Genomic DNA, 23,254 nt, shown 5'->3' with positions numbered 1-23,254 from the left:
CAACCCCATATCTCTGATTTGAATTTTGATGTAGTTATGCCTCTTTTTGACTTAGAATTTTTGGTTAAAGTGTTTGATAAAGTCAAATATTTCTGTTACTATCAAAGCTATTCACTTGAAAACTTAAACTACTTAATTTACTATCAAAGTCTACAACAGGAGAAACAACCACATAACTCTGATTTGAATTTTGATGTAGTTATGCCCCTTTTTGACTTAGAATTTTTGGTTAAAGTGTTTGATAAAGTCAAATATTTCTGTTACTATCAAAGCTATTGACTTGAAACTTACAATATTTATTTACTATCAAAGTCTACACCAAGAGAAACAAACCCTGTAACTCTGTTTTGAATTTTGATGGAGTTATGACCCTTTTTGACTTTGGTTAAAGTTTCTGATAAAGTCAAATATCTCTGTTACTATCGAAGCTTTTGACAGGAGAGCTGTTTTGTTGCAAATTAATTTAAAATACAAAAGAAAGTAGTATTACATATGTTTTTATTTGATATTTACAGCATCATATAAAAGTTAAAACCATAGATAAATTAAAAAATAATGTACAAAAACAGCAAGACAAGACCATGATCATTGTACAAGTATTAACAATATTTCAAAACTTCCTTAATTAAAACAGCATTAAAGTAAAATACCGGAATTTACTTTTTGTATGAATCTGAAGTTACAAAATACAGAATTCACATACATCATTGTAACTTCAGTAAAACTTAGAATATACCTTTATATTTTTCCTCAATTGTTTCTGCCATGAAAATGATTTATAAATAAAATTCTTTTAAAGTGTATTTTTGTTACAAATTTTGACCACTAAAATAATGATTGCACACAGGAAGATCTATCAGACTACAGCTTGTTTGAAGCCCACATACTCGTCCCATCCTTTCCGACAAGTCTTTACGATCCAATTATGCTCGTCATCATCTATAAAATAAAGTCAGTAATGTGAGAAAGATTTTCAAAAAGTGAATTGAAAGTACTTAAGAACTTTACTTTCTGTCTGTGAATTGTTTATTTTTTTTTGTTTTTAAGCTCACCTGTCACAAAGTGACAAGGTGAGCTTTTGTGATCGAGCGGTGTCCGTCGTCCGTCCGTAAACTTTTGCTTGTGACCACTCTAGAGGTCACATTTTTCATGGGATCTTTATGAAAGTTAGTCAGAATGTTCATCTTGATGATATCTAGGTCAAGTTCGAAACTTGGTCACGTGCCTTCCAAAACTAGGTCAGTAGGTCTAAAAATAGAAAAACCTTGTGACCTCTCTAGAGGCCATATATTTCACAAGAACTTCATGAAAATTGGTCAGAATGTTCATCTGGATGATATCTAGGTCAAGTTCGAAACTGGGTCACGTGCCGTCAAAAACTAGGTCAGTAGGTCTAAAAATAGAAAAACCTTGTGACCTCTCTAGAGGCCATATATTTCACAAGATCTTCATGAAAATTGGTCAGAACGTTCATCTTGATGATATCTAGGTCAAGTTCGAAACTGGGTCACGTGCCATCAAAAACTGGGTCAGTAGGTCAAATAATAGAAAAACCTTGTGACCTCTCTGAAGGCCACATTTTTCATGGGATCTGTATGAAAGTTGGTCTGAATGTTCATCTTGATGATATCTAGGTCAAGTTTGAAACTGGGTCAACTGCGGTCAAAAACTAGGTCAGTAGGTCTAAAAATAGAAAAACCTTGTGACCTCTCTAGAGGCCATATATTGCATGAGATCTTCATGAAAATTGGTCAGAATGTTCATCTTGATGATATCTAGGTCAAGTTCCAAACTGGGTCACGTGCCTTCAAAAACTTGGTCAGTAGGTCAAATAATAGAAAAACCTTGTGACCTCTCTAGAGGCCACATTTTTCATGGGATCTGCATGAAAGTTGGTCTGAATGTTCATCTTGATGATATCTAGGTCAGTTTCGAAAGTGGGTCACGTGCCATCAAAAACTAGGTCAGTAGGTCAAATAATAGAAAAACCTTGTGACCTCTCTAAAGGCCATATTTTTCACAGGATCTGTATGAAAGTTGGTCTGAATGTTCATCTGGATGATATCTAGGTCAAGTTTGAAACAGGGTCATGTGCGGTCAAAAACTAGGTCATTAGGTCTAAAAATAGAAAAACCTTGTGACCTCTCTAGAGGCCATACTTGTGAATGGATCTCCATAAAAATTGGACTTTTTCTTTGATCTCGACCATACACATTTAGGCCAAGTTTGATAATCAACCAGTTTGCGAACGTATGACGAGTTATATAGCTCTTAAATTGGTCAAAATATTTTGAAAAATGACATTGTGCTTTCAGCAAGTAAATTGTTTTAAAAGTAATAAATAATTTGCAGTAACAGGCATATATTGTTACAGGATGGCTCTCCTGTTATTTGTTCAATCTTCACTTTGCTTATATTTAAAGTTTTAAATGTGAATCAGAATGTAGGAATGCCTGGATTCACTGCCGACTTTGACTTTCAACTTGCATGTGAATACTGGATATATGAATTTTATGCTCTATCTTTGCCACTGGAATTTGTGCAATTTCGGTTCATTTACCCGCCAATCTGCTTTGATTATAGAAAATATGCATCTGTCAATACCAAAAATTAGCCTGAATAAACAAAGCACTTTATAGAGATAGGCCCTAAAATTTTCGATGATAGAATTACATTTAATAAAGTCTAGAAATTAATTTCCAAGTCCTTGAAATAACCAAAAATGATTTCACAAATGTGAAGTTTATGATAGTTTTGTTAATATCAATAACAGAAGTTTTAATTTTTAATTTAAAGTTGTGATCCACAAAGAATGACAACTCTTGCCTTGGGCTAGTACTTATAAGTAGAGATCTATTAGTTTACTCCCTTGCAATTACACAATTGGGTGGAAAATGAAAACTGTTTAAGACACGATATCATACTTTTTTGCACAACAAAATCATTAAGGATTTATTCATTTGTGTTTGATTTACCCCTCAAGACATGGTTCCTATGATTCTGTCAACTTACATATGGTAAAAAATTAACTTTTAACAAGCCAGTAATAAAACGAATACCAGTAGGTAAATAATAGTGCAGATAATACAGTTTTGCTTGTATCAAAATGTCACAATAGATCCACTTTTGTAATACAGAACACCTGGTAGGATTAGTAAAGGTGCAATTATATTGATCTCTATTTCCTATGCCTTCACTTTACTTCAGTGAAATTATATATCCTTTAAACAGCTATAAGCATGCTTTAAATAGTAATCAAATGCAACATATCATTGTGAAAAATTTAAAAAGTTTGAACAGAAAAAAATAGAATGGATGGTGTAGTTATAATGTTCTGATCACTTCAAAGGTATCTAGTTCAAACACTGTTTGTGATGCAGTCTTGGTTTTAAGGCTTTGGATTAATTAGTTTTAAAAGTCGAGTTATTTCCCTTTGACCAGTTTGCGTTCATTCAGGTGTATTAATTAGGTCAATTTCTTCCCATTAAAAGACAGTATTAAAATCTCACTACCTAGAAAGCTTTGATAATGTGTACATTTTGGCTCAGTCCTTTTAGATTTATCTATATTTTGATTTTAATAAATGGAATTATTAGTCAGAAGTTATTTGGTTTTATCTGTAAGGTACCTATCAGTTTTGCTGGTAAATAATGGTTTTAACCTTTACAGTTTTGGACTTTTCTGATTTAGACAGATTAGTATATTTTGAGTAAAGTTCATGTTTCATAAATGGTAGTCTTCTCACATATCAGTCTGTCTCATTCTTTAATTACACATTTAACACTTTAATCATTTGCAGACCATTAATCTGAATCACAGAGAAATTGTGCAGCTGAGTTTGTGATGAAACTGGTGGTGTTAGCTAGTGTTGACTGAACAACGTAAAGTCGAAGTCCACAAAAAATAATTCCCCCATGAATGATTTTACAGTTACATGTCAAGCTGGGTAATATGTATAACTTACCTGCATTTCTGAGGAATTTTTTGTTATAATCTACAACCACCCTTGTCTTTGGATCATAGAAACCATCTCCACAGTCATAACATCCCTCTGGAATATCTCTAGGTGGAACACGATTGGTTAACTGGGAACGACCTGGAAAGAAATTATTGACATTTTAAAAAAACATGCATGGTCTCACAATAATACCAATGCTCAATGTTTATCTGAATGAATAACAAGAGGGCCAAGATGGCCCTAGGTCGCTCACCTGAGAACACACCATAACAGTGTAAACATGTTTGACCTAGTGATTTCATGGAAACAAATATTCTGACCAATTTTCATTAAAATTGGACCAAGTGTAAACAAGTATTTTCTTCAATTTGACCTAGTGACCTAGTTTTTGAGCGAAGATAACCTACATTCGACCTAGATTTGATCAAGGCAATCATTCTGAACAAGTTTCATGAACCTCAATTTAAAAATACAGCTTCTATTGCATACAAAACGTTTTTCCTTGATTTGTCCTAGCGACATAGCTTTTGACCCCTGATGACCCGTATTCAAACTTGACCTTAATTTCATCAAGGCTATCATTCTGACCAAATTTCATGAAGATCAATTGAAAAATACAGTCTCCATCGCATACACTAGGTTTTTCTTCGATTTGACCTACTTTTTGACCACAGATGACCCATATTCTTTCTTTACCTAGATTTCATCAAGGCAATCATTCTGACTAAATTTTATGAATATCCAGTGTAAAATGCAGCCCCTATTGCGTACACAAGGTTTTTCTTTAATTTGACTTAGCGACCTAGTTTTGACCCTAGATGACCCATATTCAAACTTGACCTAGATTTTATCAAGGTAATCATTCTGACCAAAATTTATGAAGATCAATTGAAAAATACAGCCTCTATCGCATACACAAGGTTTTTCTTTGATTTGACCTAGCGACCTAGTTTTTGACCCCAGATGACCCATTTCGAACTTGGCCTAGATTTTATCAAGATAATCATTGTGACCTAAATTCATGAAGATCAGTTGAAAAGTACAGCCCCTATCGATAGAGGATATACAATGTTTTTCTTTGATGTGACCTAGTTTTTGACCCCAGATGACCCATTTTCGAACCTGGCCTAGATTTCATGAAGATCACTTGAAAAATACAGCCTCTGTTGCATACACAAGCTAAATATTGACAGACGACAGACAGATGCCGGACACTGAGCGATCACAATGAAGCTAAAAAACACTTAACATGCACTGAAAAGGAATCCTTTTCATAGACACTTAAGGTCCAGACCCTTACAACTGCCAGACAATATTTTTCACTATTTTATAATGGACTTTGCACAGGTCTCAATCATTATTGTCTTTTAAAACAATTTCAGCCTTGTTTTCAAAAATTCTTATTTATACTCGTCTTTAAACTGTCAATCCTCTTTAAACTAGCTGATTGAGCATTGATTAAAGTAAACTGGGTTTCCATTCTAAAGTCATACAAAATACCAATTTGGCTGACAAGTCAGCAGAGGGTTGGAAGTGTCTGGGTTGTGATCCTGTTCAATTAATAATTTTCTGAAAGTTTCACAATACTGTATGGCATTCAGAAACATTTCAAAGTATGTCAAATTTGACAATAGTGGCAAATGGAAGCAAATTAGAATCTGTCTCTAGCATATACATGTACAAAATGCGTACCTGCAGGCTTGAGCCCATTTTTTATTTCTGTGTAAAATCTTCTGTCATATCCATCACAATATTCCCAGTTCTCTTCTTCATACGGCAAGCCATCTGCAAATGTGTATTTACCCTGAAACATATAAATTAATGTAATTTGAATCTTTACTTGATTTTCAAAATGATATGTTTTCAGTAAATGTTTAGAGTTTATTTTGTAAGCAATATACAAAAGATCTGTTTGCAGGGCAATATGTAATGTACTCTAGACCCAGTTAAGTCTGCAGAACGGCTGCTCAATTTTCTTACCATGTGACTTTATAGGTTATACTAATTCATTTTAGCTTGATTGGGATGTAAGCTTTAAGCTTATTTAAACCACTCTCAAGTCCGCTTCCTGGAAAAACCAGTACTAGTGTCATATGAGAGGTCATGGATGTGACCCCAATGGAGCTCGAACCCACGAACCCCGGGTTGAGCAGCTGACACCTTAACTACTAGACCACGGCTCCCTGTGACTGTAAAATTAGTAAAATTGAGATATTTCTGAGAATATTCTACTGACATTTTTGTTTATTAATAATCTCAGCAATACACATTTTGTCAGTCCAGATAATCTTTCTGTGACTGCCATTTCTTAGTCCTTTTAATCAAGGGAAAAGGGACAGAGTTTAGTGTTCTACTATTTTGCTGTAAATGAAAGATATTTTCCTAAGCTTGGACCTTTTATAAATTGGTTTTATACCTGTATCTGGTTGAAATACACATCTTAATAATTTCATCTCATATAATTCAGAATTCATTAATAAAATCAAATCTGTGTGTAACACAAATTACCTCTATAGCTCTTCCATATTCCCAGGAGGCCTCATACTTGCTGCCATTTGGGAAGTACAAGGTTCCTTTTCCATGGAACATTCCATCTTTCAAGTCTCCTTCATACCTTGTCTCTGTGGGAAATGTGTAATTTCCTTTTCCTTCTAGTCTGAAAGATAATGTGAAGCAACATTTACTTGGAGTATAGTCCTCTCCTATGGTATCCCCATTTCTACAACATCACAGTACTTTATATATTAATCATACACACTGGAAGAATCTGCATGATATTCATTGGTTATATTCAATGACAATGTACTGTGCAAACAATTCTAATTTTCATTAATTTGATGATCCAACTCTCAAAAACTTATGCTTTTTGAAAAAAACTCTGGCTTTTTTAAATTTGAGTACAGATATATATTCTGTTTGCAGACAAAAAAGATTTACAATATGTGGTTTCTGTTTCCTGTAAAAAGATTATATATTACCCAATTGATTTCAGATGAGCAAATTTTGTGCCAAAATTTTCTGTTATGTATATTTTTATTTAATGCGAGTATTTTATTCTTGTTTAAATGTCGTATGATTTGCCATAATATGCAGAAAATTTAGAAACAGGAAATAGCTGAGAGTGCAAATTTTCCAAAGGCTCGGATCAATGAGAAGGCTCGTTTTTATAGCCATTACTCAGCTATCTTCCCAATGCCAAAAGTATGTATTTTTCCCAAAATGAGTGCAAAATTTCCCAATCTACATTCTGAAAAAAATTTCATCAAAATTGCACAAACATTGACCAAATTATGGACAATTTTGTAATGGAAGTATGTTAAAGAGCTTGTACAATGTGAAATAGGTGTATGAGAAAGTGCTTAAACACATCCTTACTATATCCTATGGGACTAAATATTTCCCAGTTGGGAACATTTATGCATCAAAATTCCCAATTTTTGGGTGTATAGGCTATGTTCCCAAATTAGCTTGAAAAAACACTGAAAGGTGCATACTTAGTATCATACACAGTTCTAACAATAATGTGCAACTCTTGATCATTGCTCCTTTTGTGTCCGATTCGTAACTCTGCCATTCACAAAGGGATTTTGTAATTACTTAGAACAAGTGTTTACCATAATGAGACAACGTGTCATGCGAAATCTCCTTAGCCCTAGCTCACACCTAGCTCTAAGGCCAAGGCCACACTTAGAGGCCAAATATCAGGTACAAGAATGACTTTGTCCGGATCATTTCTTCTTAATGCATGGACGGATTCAAGGAGCAATGATCAAGAGTTGCACATTATTGTTCTAATATCAGGAATGCATTTTGACAATTGACATCAAAGTTTCAAGCCTCCTTGGGAAAATTATTGGAAGCTTCATTTGTTTAAATTTTTCGAACAAGCTCTTATCAACTTCAATTCAATCTTTAAAAATGAAGATAAGGTTAATTTTCCGTTAAAATTAATAATTCAATTCGTCTTATTGCAACACTATTTTAAAAAGTCCTAAAATTATGACAAACATTTATAAATGTGGGTGGGGAATGAAAACAAACTGACGTTTACGGGCTTATTTTGGAATTGAAACGAGACTTATACGTTATATTATCAGAATAAAGTGAGAACTATATATCCCTTCAAAACGGACAATTTCACTGATAGTATTCTACCAGAATGGTGATAATATACCGTCCATTTGTGCGATCTCCCTCGTAGGAGCTTCCTGTATACTCCATTTTGGTTTACGAGTTGGCAAGGCAACCCACGTGACAATAGTCATGTGACAGCTATTAATAGACACTGAAAAGTAAACAAACAAGACATGTGCCAGGAAGTTAAAAAATCGTTTAGTGACTACTATGGCAAATTATTTGGGAATCTTTTATTTGTTGTCATTATCTTATAATTATGAAGTGCTTGCACAAAAATATTTAACAGTTAATGGAACAAACTTTATGTTAAATGGCGAAAAGGTGTTTTTGTCTGGGGTGAATCAAGCCTGGTATAGATATGGGGGCGACTTCGGAAACAAAAGTTATGTAAATTCCAAACCACATCTTGTGCGCACTTTCGATGCTCTGAAAGCTAATGGAGGAAACTCGATCAGTAAGTTTCATTTTGATTGAATTGATTGTTGTCTGTGTTAGCTACATTAGGACGTTTCTCAAGTTTATAGTGTTTAGGCTATATCATAACTTTTTGACTAGGTATGGGTACACCTCTATTAAGATATAAAATCGTAAAATGAGCCATCTCGATTAGGCGATAAAATATCAGATCATAAAATAAGTTATCCCGATGCGCCGAATGAGTAAGGCTAATAGTTTTTTATATATATATATATAAAGAGAGAGAAGTCTTAAGTTCACAGGAACCCGGATATTAATAATTATGTGAACTAACAGAACGGTTCAGGACTGAGGTGATATGTAGCATATGTGGTTGTTCTGGCATCCTTCGTTCATTCTTAAACATCTTCTTCCATGAAACAAAGAATAAAAGATTATCGGTCAAAATGTTAACCAAGCCTGCCGGCCGTCCACTTGACTCTACAGCTGAACATTATGTGCCACCATTTAAACACTTACCCTGCTAAATTTCTATTATGAACTTGTCCATCTTTCAGCCCTTTTAACAGTTAACAGTAATGTCGGAATTGAAAGATGGACAAGTTTATTATAGAAATCTAGCGCTGTTTAGGCTGATAGTAGGATATCTTCAAGTATTTTAGGTAAAATCGCATTGAAGCACGGAACTAAATTTTAATGATACAAACAATAGCATCGTATCATAGAGCTAAATTGAATTATTTTTATTGTATCTTTGCTTGTTAGTTAAAAGTTAGAGAGAACAAGAGCTGTCTCCGTAGGATGACACATGCCCCCGATGGCACTTTGAATGAATAGTTATGGCCGATGTTAGAGTTTAGGACCTTTGACCTACGGAGCTGGGACTTGCGCGCGACACATCGTCTTACTGTGTCACACATTCATGCATAGTTATTGTAAAATCCATGCATGAATGACAAAGATATGGACCGGACATGCCCATCAATGCACTATCATGAAAAATGATCTTTAACGTCTAAGTGTGACCTTGACCTTTGAGCTACGGACCTGGGTCTTGCGTGTGACATGTCGTCTTACTGTGGTACACATTCATGCCAAGTTATTTGAAAATCTGTCCATCGATGACAAAGATATGGACCGGACACGCCCATCAATGCACTATCCTCTAACATCAAAGTGTGACCTTGACCTTTGAGCTACGAACCTGGGTCTTGCGCATGACATGTTGTCTTACTGTGGTACACATTTATGCCAAGTTATTTGAAAATCCATCCATCGATGACAAAGATATGGACCGGACACGCCCATCAATGCACTATCCTTTAACGTCTAAGTGTGACCTTGACCTTTGAGCTACGGACCTGGGTCTTGCGCACTGCACGTCGTCTTATTGTGGCACACATTCATGCCAAGTTATTTGAAAATCCATCCATCGATGACAAAAATATGGACCGGACACGCCCATCAGTGCACTAGCCTTTAACGTCTAAGTGTGACCTTGACCTTTGAGCTACGGACCTGGGTCTTGCGCACTGCACGTCGTCTTACTGTGGTACACATTCATGCCAAGTTTTTTGAAAATCCATCCATCGATGACAAAGATATGGACCGGACACGAAAATTGCGGACAGACCGACAGACTGACAGACCGACAGACAGACAGACGGTTCAAAAACTATATGCCTCCCTTCGGGGGCATAAAAAATATTTTCCTAGGTGAACGTTCTTCACTTGGACCATGTAATTTGGGGCACGTTTGTGAGGGAAGTAGAAACACATCGTGTAAATTGTTATTTCTATTCAGGATTTATTAAAACGGATAAATAAGACAAGTTTGGTACTTTTGCCAACAAGTGTCACATTGTCAGCTTTTATATTATGTCGGGCAATAGCTATACATAGCTAATGTTGTCTGTATATTAACACCGACTTTAAATAAAAATTATATCTTAATTGTATCTTGTGTTAATCAAATAAAATACAAGGGCGGTTCCGTATTCCATGTTTGTAATAAATGTATGACTAGGACCTTCACTTTTAGATCACGCAATGTTTCTGCCTTAAATACTTTGGTCCGCCTATAGCAAGTACAGTGCAATACAAGATCATTACCAAAAACTATTAATGCCAATGCTTTTTTTTTTGTTTTGCAGGAATGTGGGTTCATACGTCCGGCGGAAACACCCCGGCATTCAACTCCACTGGTCACGTGACAGGACCGGGACCAAACACGACACGTGACTTACTTGACTATGTCCGGGAAGCGCAGAGCAGAAATATTCTGGTGACGTTCTCGCTCTGGAACGCTGTAGACCTTAAAGCAGGTACGCACTTTTCAGCACATGTGTTTGATTTCGTAGTCCTTTTTAGACAGATTCGAATCCCAAAAATGATCCCATTTGTCAGTATAGTGGTCTCCGCCATCATTTACCAATCATCATATAATGGTAGTATGTATATGTATAGGAAGTTAAGTTGGCAGTAGCTGTAAGCAGCAGAAAAGTTAGAAAAAAAAATGTGAACGTGGCACATCGATGTATAGCGGATACTAGTTATCGAACCGAGTAACGTTGTCGTAATTTTCACACTGCTGAAGTTCTGTAAATGAGCCGCCCATGAGAAAACCAAAATAGTGCATTTGCGACCAGCATGGATCCATTCCGCGCAGTCTGGTCAGGATACTGTTCGCTAACGGTTTTTCTAATTGCAAAAGGGTTTGAAAGCGAACAGTATGGATCCTGACCAGACGGATGCGCAGGCTGGTCTGGACCCATGCTGGTCGCAAATGCACTATGTTGGTTTTCTCATGATGCTGCTCAAATATACTTTTCAGGGTTACCGATCGATGGGTTATTGCAAGACGAATCTATCCTACAATCATACATTACAAACGCACTGATTCCCATTGTTCGAGCACTGAAACAGCAAAGGGAAATGGCTATATGGGAAATAATGAACGAGCCGGAGGGTTCCATGTTGATGGGTAAGTCAACTCCTCTTTTAAAATATCTGTAGCGAACATTTATGGAATGATATAAAAAAATGTTCGCATTTTGTAGTCACTTTGAATACAGCTTCTGCTATATATCTATATTTTCGGGAACATTTTAATTAAAAGTAAAGTCGGTGCACAGCCTATGTATATCCCACAAATAGAGGATATTACGTAAGTGTCTTTTAATTTGAATTCATACTGAATTTATTAAACGAGTTGAATGAAATAATAAAATACGAGGCTCTGTCGAGTATTTTATCAATTTTATTGGACGAAATTTAATCGAAATTCAATAATGTAATATTCTTTTTATCACATGTAAGCTTTTCCTGCTGAAACATGAAAATTTCTTCTGTTTCTTCGGTCGAGTAAATGCGACCAACGTCATTCCCACGACGTCAGACATGTGATAAATCATTGGTAGATGATTCTCAAATGTTTCATTTGAATATAATTAAATGTAGGCTTGAAAATATTCTTGTTACTTGTATTATTCTATCAGTAGTCAATTTTTGAACAACCAAAGTTGAGATTTTATCTGGCATTATGTATGAGATAACACGTGATGTAATGGGCACCTGATTAGATTATGGCGCATCCGATTAAGGTACTGAAATGTGACTGATCACCTATAATATTTCCGACTGACCACATCATTAAATATATGAGCCGCGCCATGAGAAAACCAACATAGTGTATTTGCGACCAGCATGGATCCAGACCAGCCTGCACATCCGCGCAGTCTGGTCAGGATCCATGCTGTTCGCTAACAGTTTCTCTAATTTCAATAGGCTTTGAAAGCGAACAGCATGGATCCTGACCAGACTGCGTGGATGCGCAGGCTGGTCTGGATCCATGCTGGTCGCAAACGCACTATGTTGGTTTTCTCATGGCGCGGCTCATATGTGATTGAAATGTATCGTAGTTATGAATAGATTAAGTGATTATTACCTTACACTATAATTATGGTAATGTCTCTTAATTTATAACTTTAACAGAAGGAAACTTCTGCACTAGTGTACTGTTTTGAAAAACATTTTATATACCATATTATTACGATTATTCTCAAAAATGTACCTACTTTTATTGTAATATTATTGTTGATGATGTTGCAGTTCCTTTTTCATAGAAATGTGTTTTTCCACATACACTTTTTTTTTGTTTTACTTTGCAAATGTTAATAAAAGGACCACAACACGCCCGTTGATTTGCTACAGAACTTTCTGTTGGTGCAAATACGTTATTTGTTCACATTTTACTGAAGGTTTAAATATGCATATCATATGACAGGTTGCTTATCAAATAATCAAAGCCCTCGATTGGTTTGTCGTCTAATTAATCACGGTCGGTCCAGAGTTCAGATGCGTAGGAATTGAACCACGAGGGCTAAAGCTAACGCCCTCATGGTTAAGTTCTGATGCATCTGACTGATAAACCGTGGTAGCCTTGATTGTTTTCATTTTTACATACTCATTAAAATATTTTGATAAATATTATGCTGGACTTCATTTACCCTAGGAGTAATGAACCGGACGTCATGCGGCAATTTGACATCATAATTGACGTCATAATGCTGTCTAACCGATCCGTGCGCCAACGTTGTTTATCGATTGACCTTCCTCTTTGTTTAACTGGCGATCAAATCGAGCCATGTTAGAATGATTGGATGTTTCCACATCATATGTGTGTATATGAATGCATCTGATCTTAATTTATAGCCGCTACAAGTGACCCAAATCGGCGACTCCTCTAGAAAAATTAATACATGTCACATAAGTTGCTCCAATTCCAGAATCGTTCCTTAGAGTGCCAGATGTAAAGCACCTTATATTATTTGAAAAGCAGTATTTTTATTTGAGGGAGCGGGGACTGGAACTCACGAACCGTGACTTTTCAGTCGAGCGTATTAATAGTGGACCACTGCATCTGCTCTTGTCCGCATCATATATCGTTTTAAAGATCACAGAGCAACACTGATTTTCTTTCATAGAAACTGAGGACAAGACAGAACCTTGTTACGACACATCTACAATACACCTCTGGGACTTTGCAGACTGGACAAGGCAGAGTATACCTCTGAAAAATTTCCTCAGATTCATTGGGCTACAGGCTAGCGCAATCCATCGCGAGGACCCAAAGGTTTGATCATTTTCAAAACTGTTCGGACCCTTTAAGATCTAATTGAGACATGCTTAAAATACATGCAAGCAAGCGCTGATGTGTTTCACATGTTAGTATTTAGGAGCCTTGCATGTAGCCATTAAAAAAGGAAGAACAGAAATGATGATTAAGTTAATAAATTTTACTACAGGTTTTAGTTTTTTGAGAATGAAACTGCTGATTAACGTAAAAATACAAGTTTGTCAGAGCTGGAATGTTGTCATTGGCCCAAAGATTATTGAACCAATACACTTCTGTTGAGCTAGAATGCATTTTTTTCAATTAATGAATGATTAAAAGACATATTCTAATTAAATTATTATTTCGAAGACCGCTATTATACTGCAAGCTTCTGTAGACATGTTAGTCTGTGTTCAGACCCTGTGTTTTGTTCACAGGAGAAAACTCCTGAGGCTATTCAAATTTTGTATAATTATGTCCCTTTTCTTCTCAAAACACTGGAGATAATCAGAGCCAAGACTGATGAAGTCAGAATGTATAACAGAATTGTTTTGATTTTTTAAAGATTATGTAGTCGGTAGGCAGACTAATAGCCGGTATATAATTTAGTGAATACACCGAAATATGATGAATACTGATGAATACACCGAAATATGATTTTTATTATGGCTTTGGTTATAATGTTGTTGCCATAGTCATAATTCCATCGGCATGTAACAGTCAGTAATTCAGACTACAAAAAGCATAAATGAGCCGCACCATGAGAAAACCAATATAGTGCATTTACGACCAGCATGGATCCAGACCAGCCTCCGCATCCGCGCAGTCTGGTCAGGATCCATACTGTTCGCTTTCAAACCCTATTGCAATCAGAGAAACCGTTAGCGATTCGTTAGCCTGCGGATGCGCAGGCTGGTCTGGATCCATGCTGGTCGCAGATGCACTATGTTGGTTTTCTGATGGTGCGACTCAAATAAGTTCGAATGTTAACGGGTTTTTTTTTCTCACAGGAAAACTGTATGACTTTTGAGGAAAAAACTGTTTTCAGGAAAACAGTGCCTATAAATGGTCACTATTTGGCTATTCTAGAAAAAAAGCCAAGATTTTTTTTTTCTGTTAAAACTTTTAGTTACAATTCTGCTACCAGTTATCAAAGACCAGACCAGAAAGATATTTCTAACATACGTTAGCCATGTATACAATGCATTTGCATGGTCAATCATAAAATATATGCATGCATCACATATTGTGTAAATGTTATCAAAATACCTAAAAGGAAGTGCATCATTTGAAAAAGAAATAAAAAATATGTAAATTTGCAACTCAATTAACACTTATCATCGGGAAGTTGAGCCTCGGCGCAAGTCGTTGTAAAGAACCACGGTTTTTAGTTAGGAAAAGATATGTAGCAGAGCGAGTTTTCGATCCTCGGACCTCTGGGTTATGGGCCCAGCACGCTTCCACTGCGCCACTCTGCTTTCTCGCTTGATGCGTTTGCGGCTAAGATGCAAAAATCATAAATAAGTTCGATTTGTTTTGACTGAGAGGGGAAACGATCTGGTTTTGTTATTTGGAAATGGGGGTGGGGGGGGGGGGTTGCTCTTTGCTTGGAATGAGGGGGAATAGAACTCCTGATATAAAGTCAGTTTCACAGGAAAACTGCATGACTTCTGAGAAAAAAAAACTGTTTTCAGGAAAACAAATGCCTATAAGTGGTCACTATTTGGCTATTCTAGAAAAAAGTCAAGATTGTTTTCTGTTAAAACTTTTAGTTACAATTCTGCTGCCAGTTAGTTATCAAAGACCAGACCAGAAAGATATTTCTAACATATGTTAGCCATGTATACAATGCATTTGCATGATCAATCATAAAATATATGCATGCATCACATATTGTGTAAATATTATCAAAATACCTAAAAGGAAGTGCATCATTTGAAAAAGAAATGAATATATGTAAATTTGTAACTCCATTAACACTTCATCATCTGGATGTTGAGCCTCGTCGCAATACTGTTATGGACCGCGGTTTTTAATTAGGAAAATCAGGAAAAGATATATAGCAGAGCGAGGTTTCGATCCTCGGACCTCTGGGTTATGGGCCCAGCACGCTTTCACTGCGCCACTCTGCTTTCTTTCTTGATGCGTGTGCGGCTAAGATGCAAAAGTCATAAATAAGTTCGATTTGTTTTGACTAAGAGGGGAAACGATCTGGTTTTGTTATTTGGAAATGAGGGTGGGGGGATTGCTCTTTGCTTGGAATGAGGGGAATAGAACTCCTGATGAAAAGTCAGTTTCACAGGAAAACTGCATGACTTATGAGAAAAAAAAACTGTTTTCAGGAAAAAAAATGCCTGTAACTGGTCACTATTTGTAGGCATTGTAACTGAAAATACAAACTTCAAGTAGGAGCTATCTATATTATATGTATGTGAAGTTAACTGCATCAGAATACGAGGAGGACTGAAAAAATTATTAAAATGTCATTTTCTGAAAAAGAGTTATTTGAGTTGAAAAAAAATGATCCCGGATGAAATATTTGGAAAAAATGGAGACAACTCCGCAAAGACTTTATGATAGGCTTAGGTGACAATTGACCTAGTACCTCATGCAAACTACCCACTTTTTACCTCTAGTCATGAAAAAAGCATGCATACTTGCCACATGAATTAGCAACCTGAATACAAAACTATGTAAAGATCAAATATTTGATTGCCCTGGGGAAAGTAGGACATTTTTTTGTGGTGAAATTTGTCAACAAACAGACGATTTTTTTTAAAAAAGTCAAAACCCACAGAATTTCACAAGGTGAAATATGTTGAAAAGGCTACTGCTGGAAAGAGAACAATCTCAACTACCCATATATATGCGTCAGAGTATGGGAAAAATATCTAGAAATATGAGAAAATCGAAGAAATTAATTTCAAGACTGTTACATGCATAACTGTGTAATCATACATGGCATTTATCATAGATAGGGTACTTTTCCTTTGCACTGATATAACATGGGCAGGATTAGAATTAAGAAACGGTGTTCACTCAACAATTTCACCATATAATTAGATTGTTTCCCTTGCGATAAGAAGGCTTAGGGTAAATCTCTACTATTTGGCTAATCTAGAAAAAAGCCAAGCTTTTTTCTGTTAAAACTTGTAGTTACAATTTAGCTACTAGATATCAAAGACCAAACCAGAAAGATATTTCTAACATACGTTAGCCATGTGTATACAATGCATTTACATGGTCAATCTTAAAATATATGCATGCATTACATATTGTGTAAATGTTGTCAAAATACCTAAAAGGAAGGGCACATGGTCATTTGAAAAAGAAATAAAAAATATGTAAATTTGCAACTCCATTAACACTTCATCATCGGGATGTTGAGCCTCAGCGCAAGTTTTTGTAAAGAACCACGGTTTTTAGTTAGGAAAAACAGGAAAAGTTATGTAGCAGAGCGAGGTTTCGATCCTCGGACCTCTGGGTTATGGGCCCAGCACGCTTCCACTGCGCCACTCTGCTTATGATTATTAAACTTCACGGTAAACTTTATATTGACACGCATATGTACTTTAATGTACTATGTTCAGATCGATTTTGTTGATCAATCGATCACCAATAACGTTGTTTGATGTAGTGCCAAAGGCTAAAACTAACGACATGTAAATTGAATAGAGACATGATTTATAGGAGACAAATTAGAAAATAGCGTTTAGTATCTATAATAAAATCCTGACACTTTATTTGTCAATATTAAAGTAACCGTTTTATCTTTTGTTTACTTAGTCAAACTGTATTATATCTGTCAGGTCAAAGAAGTATATATATTTTTATAGCTCTTTGGTCAGGTGTGGCTTGATATTGATCAAAAGATTCTGATAGAGAAATACATGACGAAACTTGTTTTATTATTATTTTGTTAGAAACTGTTCATTCACTACTATTTGAATATTGAACACATTTGTAAAATAGTTTTAACCTTCAGCCAAGTGGTTTTGCCTTTGCGACCAGTGCAGACCAAGTTCAACCTGCACGTCCTGGTCTGCTCTGTTCGCTATTCAGTCAGTAAATTTTCAGTGAACATCCCTTTGAATAAGAAATGGTGGTGCGGAATTTGAATGATGGACCAGTGCCGTTTCTTCCTCCCTTTGACTCCGAGCACACAAATGCCACAAACTTTGACACCTTACGTCTTGTTTTTGGGTCTTCATGTCTTCAACCCAAACACGGGCGCCCGAACACACTGAAACACGACTTTTTGGCAGTTTGTCGTCATTTCGTGTCTTTGTCCCGAATAAATAAAGAACATACTGATGATGGGATCATGTGTCTTCCGTAAGAGAGCAGAATACGCCCAAAAGAATATGCCTATTAACCTTTACCCTGCTAAGTTTCTGAAATGGACTGTCCATCATTCAATTTGGGCAGTACCACTTATTATTCAAAGGGGGTGATGAACTCAAGATAAAAGGTCCAACGTCTCCGCTAGAAGTAGGCAGCTAGAGTAAAACGTCTTTAAACAATGTGTCTTCGATACTAGAGACTAGATTCAGGCCAGATGATCGAACTTATAGTTCTCCTGACAATTCGTTCATGTATACAAATGAAATGCTTCCGTCAGTAAACCCTACGATAACTTCTGCAGCAAATAATTAACTGAACTGGTATAAAGAATTGTGTCATTGACTAACGACAGTTTCGACGAATTTCATTTATCGGAATGATTCGTCAAGAAGAACATAAAAATCCCTCACCAAAATAATAAATTCTGGGGTTGCGGAAGGATCTCAAAACTGGGCACTGATTCTGTTTATATATGAAGCAAGTACTTAAAATTACGCAGAGCGTCTTTAGAAGAATTTGTAAATAAAAACAGAAAAATGAAATGCTGTTCTTTTTGAAAATACTAAAAGTTTGATATGCTGAAAATATGGTCTTTTTTACCAGAAAAGTACTTGAATGTTCCTCGTCTTTGGGTTGTTATATTTTTCCTGAACTGTCAAGGCTGTGTCCAGTATCATGAAAGTGTGTACGGACTGGTTTCAATTTGCCTCATTTTTTTGTCTCATTACAGTCGTTGGTTACCGTCGGATCTTGGACATACAAATCAATTACAAACGCATTAGACCGGCGAAATTTCTACTCGGATTACTGTCTACAGCGGGCAAGCGATGGTGAACCGGGAGCACGTCTTGACCTCTACCAGATACATACATACGATACATTCTACATATATCTCCCACATGACCCCTTCATGGTGAGACGAATTAAATTTCTGTTATTAGATATAGTAACTATTTAGACATAACGATAGAATAGAGTAATCAATTAGACATAAAGGTTCGATAAAATGATCATTTGGACATAACGGTAGGATAGAGTACATGTCGTCACCTTAGCGCAAAAAGTGAATAAGCCCTTCTTTAAGTCAGTGCAGTTATCCACTTCTTGCGTTTAGGTGACGATGTAATTATTTAGACATAACAATAGAGTAGATTAACTATTTAGACATAATGACAGTACATAGCAATCATTTAGACATAACGATTGAGTATAGTAATCATTTAGACATAAAGATAGGATAGAGTATTCATTTAGACATAATAATACGATAGAGTAATTATTCCGACATAACGGTAGGACTTAGTAATTACAAATAACGATAGCATAGATGAACTATTTACCACTAGATTTGGATTTCTGCTGTTCTGTCTACGACAGCGCCAAACGTAATAGCGACGCGCTGATTATGAATACGACTATAATCGAGGGGCACCTGGGGTCTTCCTCCACCATTAAAGCTGAACGTCGCCGTATGACCTATCATGTGTCGGTGCGACGTTAAATCCAACAACAACAACGACTATAATCTTCGAGTTGATAGTAATCACTGATATCGTGTTAGAATCGAAAAAAATGTACATGTATCTAAAACAGTGATTTTCTCTTTAAAATAAATATTTTTTTGTCGGTTCGATTCATAATACTATATAATTCCTCCGCATCTGAACTCCAAATAATGATTTTGATTCGACGACAAAATCTCACTCAACGGTTGTGCACTGTCCGTAGTCTTGTTATAAAGAACTCAAAGCATAACAGTGCTTTTAAAACTTTAGTCGTAAAGTTTCTAAATATTATGTTACCATGTGTACGGACTTATAATCTGTTCACTTAAAAAGATATGAGCCGCACCATGAGAAAACCAACATAGTGGCTTTGCATCCGCGCAGTCTGGTCAGGATCCATGCTGTTCGCTTTTAAGCCTATTGTAATAGTAGAGAAACCGTTATCGAACAGCATGGATTCTGACCAGACTGCGCGGATGCGCAGACTGGTCAGGATCCATGTTGGTCGCAAAGCTACTATGCTGGTTTTCTCATGGCGCGGCTCAATTATGTATAGACTGCTCTGTAGAAATAACTGTCAGTCAATTAGTTCAGTCTCCTTTTGGTCATAATCATCATGAACGTTCTTATGCCCGATTTGTTTTATCGTTCCTCAGTGATTTTATGTTCGACCTATAATTTGTGTGGACTTTCAAAACGACATGGTTTAGCTAATAATAACTTTTTATTTCGAAGGAGTGACATTAGCTGTAAATTGATCTGGTGTCTAGGAAGGGTGATAGTAAAAGTCGCACAGGAAATTGTTTCAATTTCCCTATTTATATTCTATTTCGTTGTATATGTATCCTAACATTTTATTAGCATTTTCAAAGAGAACTTTTGCATTTAAGAAGTAGAAACAAAGCCTTATTACTCATGTATTCATACCTATATTTAGCTGCCATTTTTATGCGCCAAAAGGGCAAAAGGGATGTTTCCACGCAATAATTTATGAATGCTTTGACCTATGTCCTCAAACAAACTACGCACATTACTCAAGCAATGAATGTCTTCTATTGATTTTGAGATCAGTGGATCAAGGGAAAAGGTCACATTGACTGGTAGTACAAACCCCGTTTCCGCTAAATACCATGAAAACGCATTCACGTACGATCCTTAAACATTATTTTCTCATTGGCAGAGAATAACCCCTATTTCATTTTAGATTAGTGGGTTAAAGATCAGGGTCACGTTGTCCGTTAGTTTAAAAATCCTTTCCAAACGGTGTCTTGAGAATGATTTGACCTATGGCTTGTACGTGGTTCCAAAGGTCAAGGTCGCGGTGACTTGGTACAAAATACGTAAAATGCTTCTGTTATTTGTCCAGACAGTGCCTTGACAAACGATCCTCAAAATTTGCAGACACATTACTCATAGGCAGTGGATGACTTTTATTGATTTGAAGGCCATTTGGTCAAAGATCAAGGTCACAGTGACCGTGAGTGCAAAAGTACCATGGGATCCCACTTGATTACGAAATGTTGAAGACCCGAAAACACGATATAAGGTGTCGATTTTGTCGTAACTGGCATGTGCTCCGGGCGAAGGCAGGAAGAAGCGACACATATAAGCCGGCGACACGGCGTTTAATACCTACCGATGCGAAAGTTTCCCATTAGAAAAGTTTGTGTGTTCGCGAATAAAGTCTCGTTATTTCGTCTAAGATGCAAAAATATGTAGTTTGCCCCGCGTGCGAAAAGGCGAAAACACGACAGATAAGCAGTTTTCCGGTCTTTCGAAAGCACAAAAACATGAAATGGAAGAACTTAGCAACCACAGGTCTCACCCCTGTTTCATAGCCCACCATTCTTTTATTTACAGGTAGATGCTAGCGTTTATAAACTGGACAAACCTATCATAATTGGAGAATTTAGTCAGAAGAAAGGCGGGTTTTTGACGTCACCAGAACAATTCACATGGGCTTATAACCATGGTTACAATGGAGCATGGTCTTGGAGTGCAATAGATTCAGGTACGATTCTCCAGTATAATTTTCAAAAACTGTATTTTGTGTACCGAAATATTGACCTTCATTCAACTTTTCCTGCCTCTTCACGCCCACAGAGTGCCAGTGCATGAGCACAACGTGTTTTAGCCTCTCTGATGTGGTTAAAATGATTGATTCTTGAAAAATCTATATGCTGTTATCTTAACAGTAAAAGTAAAGTAAAAATTAAAGTGTTTGTTTATTATAGTGTCACCCCTACTGAAAGGGCCAGCCAGTTCGGCTTTTGATACACCTACATACATTGATATATATCTTAGCAGTAAGTACAATAGATTTATACCATTAGAATGAAAAATAGTGGTTAAGCCGGGGGTCATGGGTTCGAGTCCCAATTGTGTCACGGCCACACCTTTCTCATATGACATCAATGCTGTATTTTTTTTTCAAAAAAGCTGGAAGCTTTCCTCACAGTCGAGCTAAAATAAATAAGTATAAACTAAGCACTTGTCCTGGATTTTGTTAATTTTATTTTGGTATTTCAGATGATGCTGCAGACACTTTGGCCGTCCAGGAGACTGGTTTACGATCACTGAAAGACAAAAATGACCAGTCAAAAGGCGGACGTGTAAATATAAACCTACAGGAAACGGAAGTGACGAGATGTTTTCTGTATATATTATTTGGCTACATTGCATGGATCGCAGATATCATATTTGTCCTTTGACATTTATAATAAAAACTAGTACTTTGTAGTGTATTAAATTAAGAAGTTTTATTATGAATAAGTTTGCACGAACTTTTTTCTATCACACACATGATCGAATGAACATTTTGTGATACTTCATATAGTATTACTGTATCATGAATTAAATTCCCGTTAGAATGTGTGTTTTTTTTTGCAGTCCAAAAAACGTAATTGTATGAATTTGACCTTTTGTCAAATTATGACAAAATGTCCGGATTCATTTTTGCAAATGCGACACTAAACCATGACCAAAAGTAAACACGGACTTGGCTGCTGTTATTTTTGCGGCGCATCATTTGGTTTCATCAACTTTTTTTCAGAATGAATCTTAATGCTTTATAATCCTTTTTAACACAAATTTACACCCTTCTTTGCTCATCGTGCCTTTTTGTACTTGTAGGAATTCCTGTTTTCTGTAAAATCGTGTTTTTGTTTTACAAAGTTCTTTACCAGTATTAATCTCTGTTGTTTCAACGCTTTGTTGTTGTATAATAAAAATACTTTGACAGCCAAGTGTATACACTTGTTACAGCATATGTTTTTCTTACAAGTGAAGGATGTTAATTGTTAAGGTACAGAAATTTAACTGCTATATTCCGTTAAAATGGACTGACCCATCATTCAATTTGGGCAATACCATCTATTATTTAAAGGGTGTTAACTGAAAATTTACGAACTGCATAGCGAACAGTGCAGACCAAGATCAGCCTGCACGGACGTGCAGGATGATTTTGGTCTGCACTGGTCACAAAGGCAGAATCACTTGCCGGCAGCAGGCTAAAGTTTAAATTAGAACCAGAAATGTGTCCATAGGACATGGATGTATGGAAGGTATAATCCACCAGTACATACAGATTGCATAATATCATTATCATTTACATTTCTAGGATGATATTGTTCTGGGCTTTTAGTCAGGTTTTAAATTTTAAAAAAAATCTTCTGCATTTTTGTAATTTGCAGTGCAAACTGAATTTTATTTGGCCATTTAACCTTAAGCCTGCTGGGGGCAAGTGATTTTGCCTTTGCGAACAGTGCAGACCAAGAT

At 36.2% G+C, this 23,254-nt stretch overlaps 2 protein-coding genes and 2 non-coding genes across 4 annotated transcripts; 1 reads left to right on the top strand and 3 right to left on the bottom strand.

Moving 5' to 3' along the window:
* Positions 1-481: 481 nt before the first annotated feature.
* Positions 482-8,245, bottom strand: LOC123551271 (MORN repeat-containing protein 5-like). Its single transcript, XM_045340077.2, has 5 exons — positions 8,133-8,245; positions 6,467-6,614; positions 5,651-5,762; positions 3,965-4,096; positions 482-939 (listed from the first exon to the last, which is right to left on the bottom strand). Exons 1-5 carry the CDS (start codon positions 8,177-8,179, stop codon positions 857-859), a joined length of 522 nt encoding a protein of 173 aa, XP_045196012.2. The 5' UTR covers positions 8,180-8,245; the 3' UTR covers positions 482-856.
* On the top strand, positions 8,227-22,727 carry LOC123551263 (mannan endo-1,4-beta-mannosidase-like). The gene is made up of 7 exons (XM_045340065.2): positions 8,227-8,549; positions 10,666-10,836; positions 11,346-11,495; positions 13,498-13,646; positions 18,703-18,885; positions 21,338-21,488; positions 22,007-22,727. Exons 1-7 carry the CDS (start codon positions 8,303-8,305, stop codon positions 22,186-22,188), a joined length of 1,233 nt encoding a protein of 410 aa, XP_045196000.2. The 5' UTR covers positions 8,227-8,302; the 3' UTR covers positions 22,189-22,727.
* Positions 15,689-15,760, bottom strand: Trnam-cau (transfer RNA methionine (anticodon CAU)). The gene has a single exon. It is a non-coding gene; the product is annotated as a tRNA-Met (tRNA).
* On the bottom strand, positions 17,079-17,150 carry Trnam-cau (transfer RNA methionine (anticodon CAU)). The gene has a single exon. It is a non-coding gene; the product is annotated as a tRNA-Met (tRNA).
* Positions 22,728-23,254: the final 527 nt, after the last annotated feature.

The sequence above is a fragment of the Mercenaria mercenaria genome, chromosome 15, assembly GCF_021730395.1.
Source record: "Mercenaria mercenaria strain notata chromosome 15, MADL_Memer_1, whole genome shotgun sequence".
NCBI lineage: Eukaryota > Metazoa > Mollusca > Bivalvia > Venerida > Veneridae > Mercenaria > Mercenaria mercenaria.
The sequence above is the reverse complement of the archived record's forward strand: the minus strand, read 5'-3'. Positions and strand labels throughout refer to the sequence as shown.

Coding starts and splice junctions, on each gene's coding strand:
- LOC123551271 (XM_045340077.2), bottom strand. CDS start 8,179: ATGGAGTATACAGGAAGCTCCTACGAGGGAGATCGCACAAATGGACG. Junction 6,615..8,132: donor GGAGATCGCACAAATGGACG/GTATATTATCAC, acceptor ATTATCTTTCAG/ACTAGAAGGAAAAGGAAATT. Junction 940..3,964: donor AAAATTCCTCAGAAATGCAG/GTAAGTTATACA, acceptor TTTATTTTATAG/ATGATGACGAGCATAATTGG.
- LOC123551263 (XM_045340065.2), top strand. CDS start 8,303: ATGGCAAATTATTTGGGAATCTTTTATTTGTTGTCATTATCTTATAAT. Junction 8,550..10,665: donor TAATGGAGGAAACTCGATCA/GTAAGTTTCATT, acceptor TTTGTTTTGCAG/GAATGTGGGTTCATACGTCC. Junction 10,837..11,345: donor CGCTGTAGACCTTAAAGCAG/GTACGCACTTTT, acceptor TATACTTTTCAG/GGTTACCGATCGATGGGTTA.